Source organism: Ischnura elegans, chromosome 6, assembly GCF_921293095.1.
Source record: "Ischnura elegans chromosome 6, ioIscEleg1.1, whole genome shotgun sequence".
Classification (NCBI taxonomy): domain Eukaryota; kingdom Metazoa; phylum Arthropoda; class Insecta; order Odonata; family Coenagrionidae; genus Ischnura; species Ischnura elegans.
Genome location: NC_060251.1, coordinates 31579476 through 31597310, shown reverse-complemented (window position 1 = coordinate 31597310; position 17835 = coordinate 31579476). Strand labels below are relative to the sequence as shown.

General features: G+C 38.0%; 1 protein-coding gene across 2 annotated transcripts in view; it reads left to right on the top strand.

Annotated features, from left to right (window-relative positions):
- Nucleotides 1-17457, top strand: part of LOC124160860 — a 52513-nt gene extending 35056 nt beyond the window's left edge. For both annotated transcript variants that reach the window (XM_046536964.1, XM_046536963.1), the window contains exons 5-7: nt 5613-5835; nt 8777-8968; nt 16988-17457. In XM_046536964.1, coding sequence (XP_046392920.1) covers nt 5613-5835; nt 8777-8968; nt 16988-17152 — 580 coding nt within the window. In that variant the 3' untranslated portion in view covers nt 17153-17457. The remainder of the gene's footprint in view (nt 1-5612; nt 5836-8776; nt 8969-16987) is intronic.
- Nucleotides 17458-17835: the final 378 nt, after the last annotated feature.

The following is a 17835-nucleotide window of genomic DNA, read 5'->3' as shown; positions in this document are numbered from 1 at the left end:
AGTAATTACATTCTGTACGTTTTGCTGATTGGTTCCAAATTTTAAACGGAATTCTAGCGTTCATATTAACGGAGTTGATCATCACCTAGAACAATTTTTGGAGACGCTAAGGTTAGATGTTTAATTGTTATTTTTATAACTTACTAGCAAGTTTATGGGAGCGATATTGTAATGATTTACATCTAAAAGTATACGTTACTCTGTTAGCTACATTCTAAGTGTACATTTGCGGTGAAATTCGATAGAATATCCGATTTAACTTCTATGAAAAAAAGCCCTCGTAATGTAATAAAATTTGATTCCCTTAGTTCTTTGTTGTGAGCCAAAATTACAGCGGCTATTTTTAATAACCTCTTACCAACCTTAGAATACAAAGGTATTATAAACGAATTTCGCTATAAATACTGATTTTTGCATATCCAAAAAATTCGTAAATTTAATGTACCAATAGGGAATGTTTTACGTAGATACATGTTGTGAGAAGCATTCCATACCATTGCAGGAATAAGAACTGCTCTACCTAGGAAATTACTCTCATATTGTAAGTACTCTCATTGGTGTAAGTATTCTCATACTGATATATGAACGTGGAAGACTACAACCTCACTCTTCTCAGAAAAGCTCATTCGAGAGCAAGATATAGTGCCGTTTTGCTGAAAACCCTAAAAATAACCGTAGAACTTCGTTTAAAAGTTCTACAGGCATTGCAAAATGAAAGGAATACATTGATGAACTGACATTTAATGTAACAGTAACAATTAAAAAAATTAAAATTGCACTGGCAACAATAAACTGACCGCAAAAGTACGCCGGGATGGGCTGCCTTTGGGGAAAAGGGTCGAGGATTATATTTGCCCAGTTGCCAAGGGACCCCGCTAGGAAATGTCATTAAGGGGAGGAAGCGACTACCTGGTCAGTCCCAAGCCGGAAAAAAAAACTCCGTATGGGGCGAAAAAGAAAATCTCAAACCCTTCGTAGAGCCAAAAGCAACTTCCCGCGAAGGAGCTCGGCGCGAAAAGGTTAATGCTAGTTGTATGAAGTGGGTGAGTTACTATAGATATCATCATAAAAGTAGTCTACAGCACTTTCCTCTGCAATTCACTTTAAGGCCTACTCTATTTCATTACATCTCAAATTCCTTTTCTTTTCCTTCCTCTCCCTCGTTTGCCTAACATTCTTCCTTTTAACACAGTTTTCAACATCCAATCCCCACTGAGTACTCCCTCCATCCATGCCTTCTGTCTCCTTCATATCTCATCTAAAAGCAGCCTGTCCTCACCCGCCATGTCCAGCACTTGCCCATTCCTCCTGCTCTCCATTCACTTCACCTTCTCCATTCTTTGCCGCACCCACATCTCGTATGCCTCTAGTCGTCTCTCATCCTCCTTCCATAAGTGTCCACGTTTCTGCAGTAAAAAGAGCTCCACTCCATATCAGACTCTTTCAGTTTTAGTCCCTGCGGTTATGAAATCGACTTCAATACAAAGTTCCACGGGTAAGCAACGGCATTTAGGTAGATATACTCTACGCATGTCATAATCTACGTTTAAGTTCTCCTTGTGGACTTTGGCTAAGAGAGTCGATTGTGGTTCTTTCTTCAGTAGGAGATACTTCAGTAACCACGAAACATCCTATAGTAAGCTTAATTCCTGTGGAATTATGGTTACCTACTCATTACCGATTGTAAACTGGCTGTATGATAAGCCCTCTTCTGAAGGACATAAAATTTTGAGAGGTACGAATACACCCATGCCTCTTACAATGCAATTTCGATTAGAGCAATTTTGATACAGCACAAATTCGTTCCTCTGGTTAACACCGTAACGCAGTGTAGCCTAACCAAAATACTTAAATGCTCTCTTGATAAAACTTGAATTTGCACTAACTACACACGAAATTGCTATCATTTTACGCATATTAATAGTATTGCTTGCCTCAAATCTTCTTTTTTGTTCATATATTAATCGAAATCCATTGCTGAGCAATGGCCTCGTCATTGGGTCCAGATAGCCGGCCTACCGAAGTAATTTATCTTGTCGCCTTAACAGAATGACAATAATTAATTTAGATCATTAATTAAGCATGGAGCTAGTGGAAAGAAGTTTTTTCAACCAATACGGTTTGAGACATAATTTTTGCTGTCATAGGTTATGGGGCGATTGACTTCCAGGTAGTGGGTCTACGCTATAAAGCCTTCAAGGTCATCGGTATTCATGGGGAGAAATGGAGCTGTGGCCGAGTTGCGTATGAATAGCATCAGCACTTAAAGGGTCCACTATAGTCTCAAACACAATGGCTTCATTCCCTCCCAGCAGTCTAGGCCCTCTGCATCTCAGGAATACAGTTCAGCGGTAGAAGGTGATTTCGATAGAGCCATGCAGAGTAAAAACCAAGAGAAAATGGCAAAAAATAGGAATGCGGGTAGAAAAATCACGAATTTATCAAGAAAAACCATAAACCTAGAAGAGAAATTGATAAAGGTCAATTGCTTTGAAAATGGAGAACATCAAAGCGATATTGCGCAGAAGTTTAAACGCACGATGCCTTATTCTGAATAAAGACGAAGTAAAAACATCAGTGACCTCAGCCGCACCAACTTCAACCAAGCGGTCAACACATACGGAAAGTTCATTGTGAATCTGTACAAAGACGAGGTTGGTGATCGCTCCGAGATACTTAGTGAAAGCTCCGGTTGGTTCCAGAATTTTAAACGGCAAGCAGGTATTTTCAGTGCAGCGATATAAGGTGAATCCGCAAGTGTTGATAGCGCAGTCACCACAACATTTTTTAATGAACTCCAACCTGTGATTGAAAGTGACTCCTTTCCCCCTCAACTAGTTTTTACTGTTGACGGGACGACATTGTTTTGGAAAAGAATGCATTCTCAAACATCCCTTTTCAGGGAAGGAAAACTTGGGCCAGGTATCAAGGCATTTAAAGCATGTATTACGTAGCTGCTAATGCCTCGGGAGGACTTCAAATTAAAATGATTTAACATTCATAAACTCCGCTAGCTATGAAATGGCATTCAAAGTAGCATTTGCCTGTCATTTCGATGAACAACAAAAGGGCCTGGGTGACACAATAATTGATTTTAGATCGGTTTGAAAAATCGTCGAACGGAACAAACGTTACAAACCCCTGAGAAAGTAGATGTTAGCCCACCCGCATGACAGGAGGGAATTTCAAAAGCACGTACTAATTTTTTTAAATGTGAACAAAAGTCTTTGAATTCATGCCTACTATCTTTAAAGATATTTTAAACTATAAAATTTATGTAAATAAGGTATTATAAGGTTATTTATGGGAATATATATGGTTTAGAGGAAATTAGATACCCAACACCTACGCTACCAGGAACGCATCCCTATCTTCCCAATGTTAAAACGCTCTCTTATAACGCAAATTCGTATAGCGCAAATACCCCAAGGAATGCATCCCTTGTGCTGTACGAGGCATGGGTGTACTTGAAAAATTCAGGCATGCTTGATATACAAATTTGGCACCAATTGAGTTGACCGATGCGACACAGTGTGGCATAGAGGAACTCGCACTTTCTATTGTTTTTCAGGGGGATGGACAAAAAAAAACATGAATGCAGGAAAACACCATTTTGGCGTGTAATTATGATATTGGTTTAAGGATTCAAAACAAGATTTTAGCTAATTACAGGAATACTAGTACTTAATCAAGGCACTTAGGTCATATTGTTGATCTGACTAATATCTCCGACATATATCCTAAAGGCACATGCCACATTGCAAAAAAATGTTTGCTCTACACTCAGCATTAACACTGCTATTATGGATTTCTTTCTGATGTAAAAATTCTTATCCTTCAAACGCCATTTCCAGTACACGTATTCATGAGAGCAATGTGCATGTTATGCCTAAAACAAATGCTTTTGCCGGTGCAGTGATTGGTTGCGAGATGGATCACAAAGGCCAAAAATAGTCTATTATTTGAATTGTTCTTGTCTACTAAATATATTTTTATTATAATTGAGGCAGTGTGTAAAGCGTGAACAATGTTGCCTTAATCGTCAGCGGCATGCCCACCTGATCCTCGGCTTCATTCCTCTACTTGTTTTCACCAGGAAGCTTGTTCTACCTCCACCCCTACCATCATGTGCTAACAGACAACCCAAGGCGCTCTGCAATATTCACGTGCTTATAGCCCGGATTATTTTCTTCATCTTTAATTATTTTCAGTCCATCTTGTAAAGTTCTCTCTTGTTTCTTGGGAAGGGCCATGCTCCGAAGACGGATAAAAATGAAACTTATAAAAATGTAACCTGACTTTTTTTATCCTACACGGAAAACACTCACTAGTTTGAAGTCAACCCACCGGGGAAAGCACCGAACTCCTCGTACTAGGTGAAGTTCAGAACTGATGCTATCGCGTACAGCATATGCAGAGCATTCTGCAGACATTGAAGCATGACCATATGACTGCGCCATGAAATTTTTTGTCCCGAAGATGAAGCAACTGACCCATTTTTTCTAATTAGCGTAGTGCTAGATGAGCAGCTGAATTCAGATTGTTAGTCGGGAGAAAGTAAATATCCTGAGAAGATATCCCTTTGTCAGTAACTCGGACAAGTGAGAGCTATAGTATAACTCTTAAATTAATAACTGGTAATAATCTGATATCCTACTTTTTGGAAGAAAATGCCTCATCGACTGCTGAGAGGGTCAGTTGCGAGGATATTGAGTTTCACCAGAAATCACCATTGTATTTTTCCATCTATTTCCTTGCTTAAAATGCTTAATTAACGTTGGAAATACCTTGTGTTTGGTCTCATTCTCTTTTCAATTACATGCACATAAGTAATATTTCAATCTTATAAAAGTATAATAACAATTGCCGTAATTCATTGTTAGACACCTTTTGGGCCAATAGGTGATTCATGCAGTTGACCTCTATAAACTGGGAACCTTGAAGCCGGTAGGCTGAAAAAGTTCGGCAGGGTAGAATGGGAGGGGTGTGAAAAATATTTCTATTGTTCTCCTGTAACCTGATAGTTTCTTTGGAATCTAAGGTCTTTGATCCCTTGCACAAGCTGGGACCTTTTGTTTGGTTTTGGAGAAAAACGTCAGTGGGGGAGGCGAGTGCTGAAAAGGTGCTGAAAACTAGGGGATAAAGGATCATGGGATATGCGCTAGTGTTACTTCCCCATGACACTGAGCTTCTCCCTATGGTAGTTCCATCTCCTGGGGAACATTCAAACTATGTGCCTGTCATTATTAGCCATAAATGACACATTGCATTTGTTTCATTTCATTTTCCTCAAACTGCTGGATGCCGGAATTATACTTGGGGACCGCGATCTCCAAATGATCAATGCAGGAAAAGATACTTCAGGGGAACGATAAATGCAGGAAAAAATTACATTGTCCATATGAAACTTTATTTGGGACCAGGAATGGCGAATGAGGAACGCGGGAAAACGAACAATGCGGGAACGATAGATCGGGGTTCCAATGTAGTTGGATATTTTTGACCCACGTTGAAATTCTTTGTGCAGTACTTTCTCAGACATGGAAATTAGCTATTTTAATATTATCTTTCAAGTCAATTGTCTAATAATTAAACCTTTTTACCCATCACAGGTGTGGCAAAGGTCTTATGAGTTTACCTCGTGAATGTCAAGATATTCCATTGGCAAAAGAATGTTTAGAAAAAGCTATAAAATTAGATCCTGGAAACAGTCCATCACTGTATTCTCTTGGAAATTTGGAAGAAAGGTACAATGGGAACATTAAAAAAGCCATTGAATACTACCAATTGGCTGTTGAGAATGGAAATGCAGTAGCTGCCATCTCCGAGATAAGGGTAAATAATGATAACGCCTTATGGTTCTCAATTTAACAATCTATGCATGACATTTTTTAGAGCTTGAAGGGCTACATTCCTAGAGATATTTCGTCTCATTCTTGTTATCACTTGTGAAGTTGATAAATCATTTAATTACCTTGGTCTGGGAGTTTCAGATGGCTTTATATATAACAGTCAACTACTATAACATTTAACATGGGAAACGATAACATACGATTTCGTCAGCGACGGTAGCTGACCCATAGCGGTTGCCGTATTCAGAGCAATCACAGTGGTAATCAATCTGCTCAAATTTAATTATGGGTTGATTTTATATCCCACCTTGCTTTCTTTACTCAAATACGGAGATAGTGTGTAAAAAACACATGAAATGAGAAGAGAAGCACAGTTCTGTAGCTAGTCTGACAAACAAGGGTGACTATTTACATTTGACAACTTTGAGCATTGGTACTCTTGGTACTACCCCTACCCCATCAGCAAAGTCTTCCGAAAGTGTCCACGATCTCATGAACCCAGTGAGAAATGGGTGGTGGAATCCACGTGGAACCCACATGGAGAATTAACGTGGATACCATGTGTTTTTGGTCGTGGAATCAAGGTGGAAATTTGGTGGAAAAATTAAAACAGCAGTTGGTGCTGTCCTAAAACCATTAAAACCTCAACCACTCTATATCTAAACCTTCTATATATGTGTCTACGATTTTTCATGTGCTCTCATGGCTGCCTTTCCACGAATTATATAAAAATAGAATGTGCGATACATTTTCACATAACTAGCGTGGTTTCAGGATGATAAATGACGCAATGTCACCAGAGAGTTAAGTTCCACAAATTAGAAATTCTGTTTAACATTTCATGATAATCACCACAAATCCACTTGAAATCAACGTGGATTCCACGTGGGTCCAACCACTCAATATCCACCACCACCAAATATCCACCACTCAACGTGGATTCCACGTGGGTTCCACGTGGTTTCCACCACCCATTTCTCACTGGGAAAGCTTATCCGTAAACATGAACTCAGATAGCACAATGTAAGTGATTTATCCATTTTTTATGGTTTTCTTACGGAAAAAAATTGATAAGCAGCTTATTGTAAACTAAGGGGCTTATATAAGGCAAGGGTAAGATTCTAGGGAAGAATAGGTAAGAAATGCCGTCAAATATCCTCAGGCAACATAAGTTGCTTCTGTTAGAGCGCCAAAGGCGGCTGAACGTGTACTACACATGCAACGCGGATCATCCCGACATGAATTTAAAGCCTACCGGTGAAATTCGGTAAGTCTTTATGAGAGCTTAACTGCTGATAACAGATTTTACTGTATATTGAAAAAAACAAACAACTGCAAGCGACCAGCTGGTGAAGATATAAAGCATAATACAAGTACTTTATCCTTGTGGCGGAAAGAAAAAAAAATAACACTCGGAAGATGACCTACCTATCCATAGCTCTGTACACTAACTACTTCACCACAACAACTGATGAGTGTTAGGGTTGTAGTAACCAATTTAAAATCCAATTATGTGGAAAAACTTTGCTGGTATATGCATGAAAAACTGAAATTATTCAACGACCACACAATATAACATTTATGAATTTTAAATTATGGCCTGATAACGCGATGAGTACTATAGCTATCTTAGAGATTCCTACCGGCATTTTTATATTATTCTACGTCGCTATTCGTGTGAAATTATGTGTTTTTCTTACGACCGTCGTTTTGCTATCAGTTCATAAATGTGAATGATTTTCAAATTATGGCCACATAACGTAATTTCTACTCATATTATAGAAATGCCAAGAATGGAAAAATTATTCTCATACATAAATCCCTTAATGAATACTATAAATCGATGGAATAAATCCAATATATATGGGAGTCCTGAAAGTTTGGCATCCATTTTGACATTACTCTGGATGTTTGTCAGCCTGGCCGTAAGAAACCCATTACAAGCTTAATTGATAAGCGCTTTCCTAATTTCTTCCTTTCACCTTATCTCAATTACTTATAATGTGCTTGCTGGGAAGTGAACAATGATAGTTTGAAGATAACACAAAAAGTATCTGATGTTGAGATCAGAAAGGAGGGAAAAACATTATGTGAAAACAAATCACCCAGCTTGCCAGTCTAAGGTACTGGCTGCATTTTTTGAAGATTGCCAATGAAGAAGTGCTTCCCAGAATACTCGATAAGACTAGTTAATTTTATGTGAATATTCATGTTAATCTGCAGAAATTCAAAGATTTGAATAATTATTTGGATGAGCTGTCCCGAAAAAGTGTTAATTCCAGTAAAAAAATATTTATTAGTGCTTTTTGAGATCATGTTAGCTATTAACACATTCGATGCGGGCCCGATTTTCATGAGCGTTGTCAGATTTGGCCAATAAAATAAGAAAGAAAAATAGTGTGGTTTTCGCGCCATAACTTCCGTTCAAATACTGCTATTTTCAAACTGTGCACTCACTGCACACGGGTCGAAAGAGGGAAGCTTGCTCAAGGCCATGCACATGATTGGAAGACTCGAAAGTGGATATAATAGTCACGTACGGAGGCAGAGAAATCCGACTGGCAGAGCACGTTAACATGCTCTGTATTTCAGCTTGGACGGATCACGTCAATTGACGTGCTCCGCGCTGAATGTGTTAATCGCAAAACAATGGTTAAAATTCTGATCTGAAGTGGTCAGTTTCTGTAGTTATCCCTGTTGCTTGTCAAACCCTGGGTACTGGAGAAAGATATGGGTGATGAAGCGCAAGTATAGATGTTGAGATTGAGGATTAGGCCCTTTCTTTGAATGTAAAATGTAACTGATGGAGAAATTATTACCCTTCAGCCATTCTATGGGAATTTAACAGTTATGGTTGAGGGAGGAATCATATTTATTTTTGCAAGTAGCCTATGATGTACATTAATCTTTTCAATATTTTCCAGCTTCGTTTCAAACAGAATCGTCAGTATTACCCCATAGACTACTGTGACAAATTAATCACAGAATATCCGGAGGTGCCTTCACTTCATGTTGCTAAAATGGAGTATTACCTTTTTGTAAAAAATGATATATTGAGTGCTGCCAAAGAGTTTGAAAAGGCACATGTATTATCTCCTGGGTCGGATTCCCTTAAGGTAAGTAGGCTTAAAATTTTGTGTATTTATCTCATTTTATTACTTCATTAATTCACACTACACCTTAAGCGTAAACATTAAAATAAATTCAGAGGTAAGGAAAGAAAGGGATAGGAACATTAATAGAAAAAGGACGAGGACGTCAGGTAGCATTTTTACCCTCTGATTTCTGGCTTTTTCCATCTACCACAGCACCGTTGTCCTCGTCCTTTTTCTATTATATGTTCCTATCCCTTTCTTTCCTTGTATCTGAATTTATTTGAATATCTCATTTTATTTGTATGCTGCCACTTAAATTTTTTATGTCCTTAAAGATACATTGTTTGTTGTAAGTGGGTTAGAAAAAACTCAAATGAGAGGACAACCCAGAGCTAGAGAGTTCCACAAAATCTAGTTTGATTCTGGTGATTGCTTAGTCAGGTGGACAAGCAAGACTTTAGGCACTTGCAAGGTTCTTGCCACCACCTGTTATTTATGAGTCACTTTAAAATGGTTAGTTCATAAAGATAGATGATAAAAGGAGGTGGGCTGCTGGTGCATTGAATAAGCGTAGACTTTCAATAAAATTATTTATTGGGGCATCGCGAAACAAGATGAATCTTTCATTGCAATGCAGTGGAATCTCCCATTTACGAACCTCTAATTAACTAAGTGACACCATTTTCAGTATATCCTGATCGTCCTTTTATAGGGGAAGCTGTGTAAAAAAAATGTCAATGGAGGGAGCTACCCCATTGAACAGAAGTGAAGTGTGTGGTAATTCAACCAGAGAGGTGAAACTAGCAGTCAACTTCCTTCCTTCCATCCATCAAACATAGAATAACAGGTTAGGTTTCTTGTGAGCTATTAAGACAAAAGGTGATTGCCCCGTTAAACAATTTTCCTAATTGGAGCAGGATTCCCACACAACCATGAAAACCTTAACCCATTTATGCCGAAGGTTTGAAAAATGCGAATTTTACTCTGATTTTTACATATTATAGATAAAAATACGTATGAAAACAATATCCGAAATAAAAATCAATGTGTCTCTTGCCAATTATTAATTACGAGGTGTTCCAAAAATGGAACACTAGGCAAATCCACTACCATGAGGTACTCAATGATAACAAGCAAATCATTTGATTCAGGCGTTTATTAACTCACTATTAACGGTGATATCTAGGTTAACACTTAACATTAGAGGATACGTTGTATCTCTTACATTGTTAAGTGCTATTTTTATGACAATGGACACAACGAGTTTGCTTTCCTTGCTTTACAATAGAATGATTCACGCCGTCATGACGTGAGTCAAGGTTACATGGATGGTCTTCATGGATGGTCTTCATGGATGGTTTCTTTTTCCCACCAGGCTCAGCAGTTTTACCATGTGTCTCTATATAGTGACAAGTCACACGACGACGAAGTTAAAGAAGATACATAGGCTTCACATCGTTTATTTTATGGAGTTGCCAAACATTTTTAAAGCCAGCTCAAAGCAGAACAACAGAGGGCTCGAGTATCATTTCTTTCCACGGATTGATGCTCGATACTAGTCAATATTTTCATCAGCTCGGTCCACTCCTCCCATACACTGATTATAGACCTTGATTGAATTTGCCTGGGTTACTTGTATCTTTTTTTTCTGATTTTGAGAATAACGACTGACCTGCTGCTAAGGATTGATACCGACACCAGAAGATTCAACAGTCACAATACTGTCATCATTCCATTTGCAAACAATATTGCCTTTACCATCGATTTGGTGATCAAATGTGCCCTTATCTTTTTTTCTTTAGGGTAGCATCAGATAGTAAAGGAGGTTTGTCAACGCGATCTTTTTTCGCTGTGCTTGTTGCATGATGGCCCATTGATTGAATTTATCAAGGAGTGCAATGTTTGTGAAAAAGTTTTCGAACACAAAATGGCTTTTAGCAGGATACCGCATTGTGAGTGCCTCAGTAAATTGCAAAACAATTGAAGCACCTACACCATACTCTTGGTATTGAGTGTTCGGGTATTCCTTGATAAGGCTGAAACCAGCAAATGTTCAGTTGCTCTATGAGAGGTCGCAGCTTGAAAAACTTGTTCATATGGTTCAAGTTAGAATTGTCAGCAACATGCAAATTTGAAAATATTTTTTCAAATCGGTAACGCCTCATTGCTTAGTACTTAGAAAATTATGTGAATCTGGTCTTTGCTCCTGAAACATACGCCGTCTCGGAACAGAGGCCCAACTACTCAGGAAAATTATCCCCGAAAATCACCGACAGTCAGTATAAGGTTTACTTGCAGCATATAAATTGCAATATTTTATAATCATATCAATCACTTCAATATCCAGAAAGAATTCTAATTATTCTGTAGGAGTTTTCATTTTCGTGATTTGTTCTTCATATACTCTACCTCCTACTGGCTGGGCAGTCATATTGGCTTTCTTCCATTTGCGCTCAACTAAAAGGCTAAAATTCTGATTGTTAAGGCCGCTATACTCGGTGAATGAACATGCTAATTATATTACTGCATGATCACGAGATAATTCATGGGATCATGCCAGCAAAATAGAACATGTTGTAATTTTCACTGAATGAACATGTGCATGAAGGTTCATTCTCGAATTGTTCCGTTATATACAGCGAATGATTTCACTCGCCGTGTATAACGGAAAAATCATCATCATTCAGCACGATAATTCGCATGATCATTCACCATGTATAGTGGCCTTCAGACACGGAGAGGGAAAGGAATAAGCATTACTCGGGAAATACCCTCTAGTTGCCCTCTAAATACCCTATAGTAGTTAGTGGGGGCTCTGAGCAGGACAAGTGCGTATTCCGAATACTTGCGATAAACTCTCTGCTAAAAAGAAAAGGAGAAGAATATTGGGTGCAAGTAGCCGCACTACGCTCAATGATTAATGCTCATGACGTCAATATGACCCAGGGGGCTTGGTCCCGAATGGAAGGGTGCACAGGGTGACTCATATGTTTTCAACTCTCTGTTCACGATTGAACAGTTGGATATCGATGTATTTATTCTCTCACTGAAATGGAAACTAACTATATCCAAGACATAGCATAGTTTCCCTCAGTCACAAAATCTGTTATATACAGCGAATGATTTCACTCGCCGTGTATAACAGAAAAATCATCATCATTCTGCACGATAATTCACATGATCATTCACCATGTATAGTGGCCTTCAGACACAGAGAGGGAAAGGAATATTTACTTAAAGGTTGCTTACTTGATTTAAAATTAAAGTCAGTATTCAGTGCGCCCGAATGCATACATAATAGTAGTGGATTTGCCTAGTGTTCCAAAAATGGAACACTGTTAAATAAAAGATTATAACTTAAACAAAATACATTGCTTCAAAATTTTCTTCCTATAGTACTATAGGTTAACTATTACTGAACATGCAGCGAAAAGTTTAGAACATTTGGGCTTAACGGCAAATAGTTATTAATATAACATTAGAGATGGTCACAGAAAAACTGCCTTGAAAAAGAAGACCGATACTTCTCAACACACTGACTGAGATGGGTTGGCAAAACTGACAAATTCTTTGCGTCCCGTGATAGAATATATCTTTATAAAGGGAAACAGACAGAAAAACCGTGCCATATTGGTGTATAACGAGTCGTAGTCATTAAATTAGAAAGTCGCGTCAGGTGTTCCAAAAATGGAACACTAGGCATAAATGGGTTAAAACCGTGAATAAGCCTGGAAATAGCCGTGAAATTCGTCGTAAAACCTTGAAAATCTCTCAAACTTGATTGTAGATTTACGAATGATGGATCAAAAGAAAAATAGGTCAGTCACTCGCAGACACTGCCCACGCACATTTATCTGCACACGTACATTCAAAGTGCAAATATTGGTCTCTGTGTCATGAGGATCTTTAACCGAAGTGATTTAATTTTGAAAATTTCAATTTTAGGCAATAGTTTAGTTTTCGGTGAAAAAATTATGAAAAAATCAGTGTTGTAGAACGTAATAGTATATATACTGCAAAATAGAGAAAATGATTTTACAAAAATAAAACTGGAGATATGGTTAAAAAACTAGAAATAGTGTTAATCCTGGTGAGAAATCAGAACCTCTTCACTTTCCTGTCACCCTCCATTTTCCTACCCACAACCTTAGCCGGCCCTAAATTTTGCTAACGATAGGCAACGTCATAAGAGCACTTTCATTGCTGCGTTTGAATTCCCAGCGTTTATCGTGTTCGCTATATTTTTAGTTAACGTACGGCCAGTGATTTTTACGTGATCGGTATATCTTCCTAAAATGGCTTATCAACAGACCGTGAATTTCACCCAATTTAGACTGTGAAAACCTGGAAAAAACCATGAATTTTATTATTCAGTTAGAGTGGGAACCCTTTTGAAGGGATGAATACGATACCATCGACGTGAAACCTTCGCTAATATATAACAGTCGCTGCATTTTTTCTGTCTAGCTTATCTAAATTGATGTAAATTGGAAATTGTAAGTTTTAAATGTTGTAATTGATTGAACACATTATTTTTGGAAAAAAAACGGTCTGAATGAAAGAATTTACCTAAGCAGCGACTTTTAAATCCAAGAAACATCCAGGTGTAAAATAATAAATCAAACCATAATTACAGGCGGTCCTCGACTTTTGTACGTACGTTCAAAATTGACACCTTCTACTTGACTTCCATATGCTAAATTCGGACTTTCGGACGTTGGTTTGTATTTTTTTAAATTCCCACGATGTTTACTGTGCATCCCGACATTCAATTGTTTTAAATGACAGTATATGCGAACAATACGAACGTATACAATGAAGTGATTTGTTGGTAGTTGACTCTAATCTAGATGATTTATTTGGGAGAGAGACTGCCTGCTATAGGCTCCTTTATCAAGAGAAGAAGAAAGCCTTCATTGGAGAGATTTTTCAAAAAAGTTGACTAGACATCATCAAATAGCTTTCAATAAAACTAGTAACATCTTCTTTCTAATCGTGTTTTTTTCGTTTGATTGCTTTTTAATTCATATACACCTTCAGCAACGATATTGCACGAAATGTCACCCGAATTCTGTTTGTCTTTTGTCTTTTTTGAATAACATACTAAATACACGCGATCACGAATGTCGAAATTTGGTATAAAAATTAAAAGGTATCCAGAGTGCGGGTTCAACAATTACATTTTGTTATGCTTCTTGATATGTCTTTCTATTTAAAGTTGACGTAATAAGTGGAATGACACCTTAAACGCCAAGAGGAAGTTTCACTTGATAGCCAACGGATTTCTTGTTTTTTTTTTACTTTTATTTACATTTTCTGTGCAATTTCGAAAGAAATTAGATGATTTGAGGAATTTTATTAATATATTATTAAAATTTAGTGAATTGAAATAAAATCTGTAAAAAAAAAGTTATAGTACGTATATTCCGCTCTTTTGGAACTTAATCCCTAATTAGTATGGAAGTCAATGATTCGACTTTTGTACATTCAACTTTCATGCAAGTTTTCAGGAACGCATTGTGTGCGAAAGTCTAGGTCCGCCTGTATGACGAAAACACAACCTGTCTTGAGGGCATCACCATCGGCGATTTGGGGGAACTAGAACGACTCATCCACTGACTAGGGACTGGAAAGAATACGGACGGAAGATGGGGGCAAGCATCTAAAATCATTGAAAATTGTAGAGTGGTCTGTTCTAGGCCGAAACGTGCGAGCGAAGTCATTTGTGCAGTTTGAGTTACCAGTCTATATCATCTTATTTGGGTCTAATACTAATGACACCGGCCTGCTTTTTTACGGTTCCACCATGGTTTTCAAATTCTATTGAATGTGTACCATATATTTTCGTTGCCGCTGCGATGCAGGCTGATGGCAGGTAGTGCTTGGCTTAAATAAGGACTATTAATGCCCTATAAAATGAAGGAAACTTTCCGACCAATGGCAATTTTAATAGGTGATTAAAAAATGTTTCCCTGAGCTCTGTGCCTCATGCATGCATTGGTAATCTCAGGTGATGTAAAACTCCTGACTGCTCGTCTAGCATCTGGGCCCCTGTGATGTCACGTGGAGTGGCATTGCATTGCCGCCTATCTGAAAAAATGCATGCTATCTCAAGGGTTCATAATGCATCGCTGGCAGTTGAAGAATTTTCAAACCAGTCTAAAAACAATTCTTGTGTCACCCAGGCCCTTTTGTTGCTCATCCGAATAACAGACAAATGCTACTTTGAATACCATTTCATTGCTCAAGGACTTAGTGAATGATAAATCAGAACTGGCTTTAATTTGAAGTCCCCTGAGGCATTAGCATCAAGCAGCAACGTGAAATGCTCTTTAAATGCCTTGAAACCTGAAAATGAATGAACAACATTGCATTCTCTTCTACAACAATTCCGTTGACATTAAAAACTAGTAGAGGAGGAAAGGATCCACTCTCAATCACAGACTGGAGTTGATCAGTAAATGTTGCGGCGACTCTGCTATCCGCACTTGCAGATTCACCTGGTATCGTAGCATTAAAACACTAGCTTGAAATTGAAAATTCTGGAACCAACCGGAGCCTCCACTGAATGTCTCGGAGTAATCACCACCCTCATCTTCTTTTATGGATTCAAATAAAGCCACAGTTTTGCATAACTAACTGCCTGTGATAGAGGAACATCATAACATCATGAAACCGTTTATTACAAATCCAGTTAATTAGAAGTCTTACCTTTTTTTCCAGCAATGAACTTCGTGTATGTGTTGTCCGCTTGGCTGAAGTTGGTGCGGCTGATGTCACTGATGTTTTAACCTCGTCTAACACCTCTTGGTCCGGCACCCTTTAGACTAGACTAGCCATTGGGGCCGGTCATATTATGTGCCATAGGCCTCAATATATGTTCAAACTATTATAACGTCGATAAAAAAGACCAAAAAAGACGTCAATAAGAAAAACTTTCACAAAAACAAACAGTAAAGCTACCTGAAGATGCACAAACATGAACTAGGTCGAAATAGTTCCAAATAAATCCGTAGAGGTCAGCAGGAGACTGCACTGCATGAAAACGTAAAAACGCATGATCGGCACATAAGCGCTGGCGGCGGAAACACGTAAAAACACGTTTGCGGACCATAATGTGTTAATTCAGAATAATAGTGTGTCAACATGACAGTTGACATCGTGAGCTTAAACTTGCACGCAATATCGCCTTGGTACAGTGGTAGTCAATTCGCCTGATAACCTATGACGGCAAAAACTATGTCTCAAACCGTATTGCTTAAAAAATAACTCATTTCCATTAGCTCCAAACTTAATTAATGGTCTAAATTAACTGATGGTATTCAGTTAAGGAGACGAGAAAAATTACTTTAGGGGTAGGCTGTCTGGATGCATCATGAGTAATGATTTTACCCTTAGCGCAGCAATGGAATTCGACGAATATATAAACAAAGAATGAAATATGAGGCAAGCAATACCATTAATTTGCGGAAAATGAGAGTAATTAGGTATGCACTTAGTGCAAGTTCACATTTATTGAAGAGAGCCGGGCATGACAAATTCCATGCTGGGCGTAGCAGTGGCGGATATATTGGAGAAGCCCCCCCCCCCCATTGGATTGAAAAACAAAGTGGATAAAATTGAAACTTTTGGAAATTGTTACTTTGTACTTAAGTATTCAGTTTTATTTTCGTATATTTTTACCTACTTTAACAAATTGAAATTCAAATTAGCTCCAAACTTAGGGCCTATTTTACATGACTTTGGTATGCTACCATCCAGTGGCAGAACTAGAGGGGGTCCTTTTTGGAATTTACTTTGCTTATTTTGGTATCCAATTTACAATAGCTAGAATGGTACATGATTTTGTTTGGACCGTCACTACTGCAAGGAGGTGACCTCCTACTTATCCCCCCATGTCCCTAACAATCATATATCATAGCGTGATTTTCAGTTTCTTTTTCAAGAATGGGGTATGATTGTTTAGTGGCATTGCATTATTAAAAGGTGCCCATCTCTACCCTAGCAGGATAATTGCCAAAGATACTGTGTCTTTTTCAGAAACACTGGAAAGTATTTTTACCAAAACAAGCAGAAGGAGGAAAATTTTCAGTGGATGCTTACATGGTGATGAGAAATGCCATAAGGCGAGCAAAACCAACTCTATCTGCTGAGGATAAACTCTACTTGGATGGAATGGTAAAAATCTGTGCAACACATGCCTGAATGGAAGAAGTTGTTTAATCAACACCTATATTTTATGGATTTTATCATTCCATTTTTGTTATTACTTGTCTTAAGAGCAGACAGGCATTAAACTAATGGTTGTTTTTTATGTAATTTATCATTAGTGCTCTATTTTATTTTGTGTTATTGTTAGATTTTACCTGAATCGACAGTTATTTTATGCATCAAGTATATGTCATTGGAGGGAAATGATATATATGCAACATATGTAGATGCATACAAGATTATATATTGTATAACATTGTAACTGCTTGCCTTAGTAAAACATGATTTTGATCGATTAAGAGTAACTGATTCATTGTGATTAATGAGTGGCTAATTTCCCACTGTTATAGCAGCAGCTATAGTAGGCCTACTAGCAACTACTAGTTCCTGGAGATTCTCATTGTGATAATGACATAAATATCCCGATTAATCGTCTGTAAGACTACATTTGCAGGTGTCCTCTGCATAAATGAAAGAGAGACCCCATCGGTGTTTCTCACTGGTTACCAGGTGGAGAATCACTAAGTGTAGCAGAAGTACAGAAATTGCCTCACATTTGCAATAAATGATAATGCAATATGCACTAGAGTGATATAAGAGGTCTGCACTTATTTTTCAAAAATGATCTGATTTTAGAATTGGTGGTCCTAAATGTGCGAATTGGTGAGATAATAATT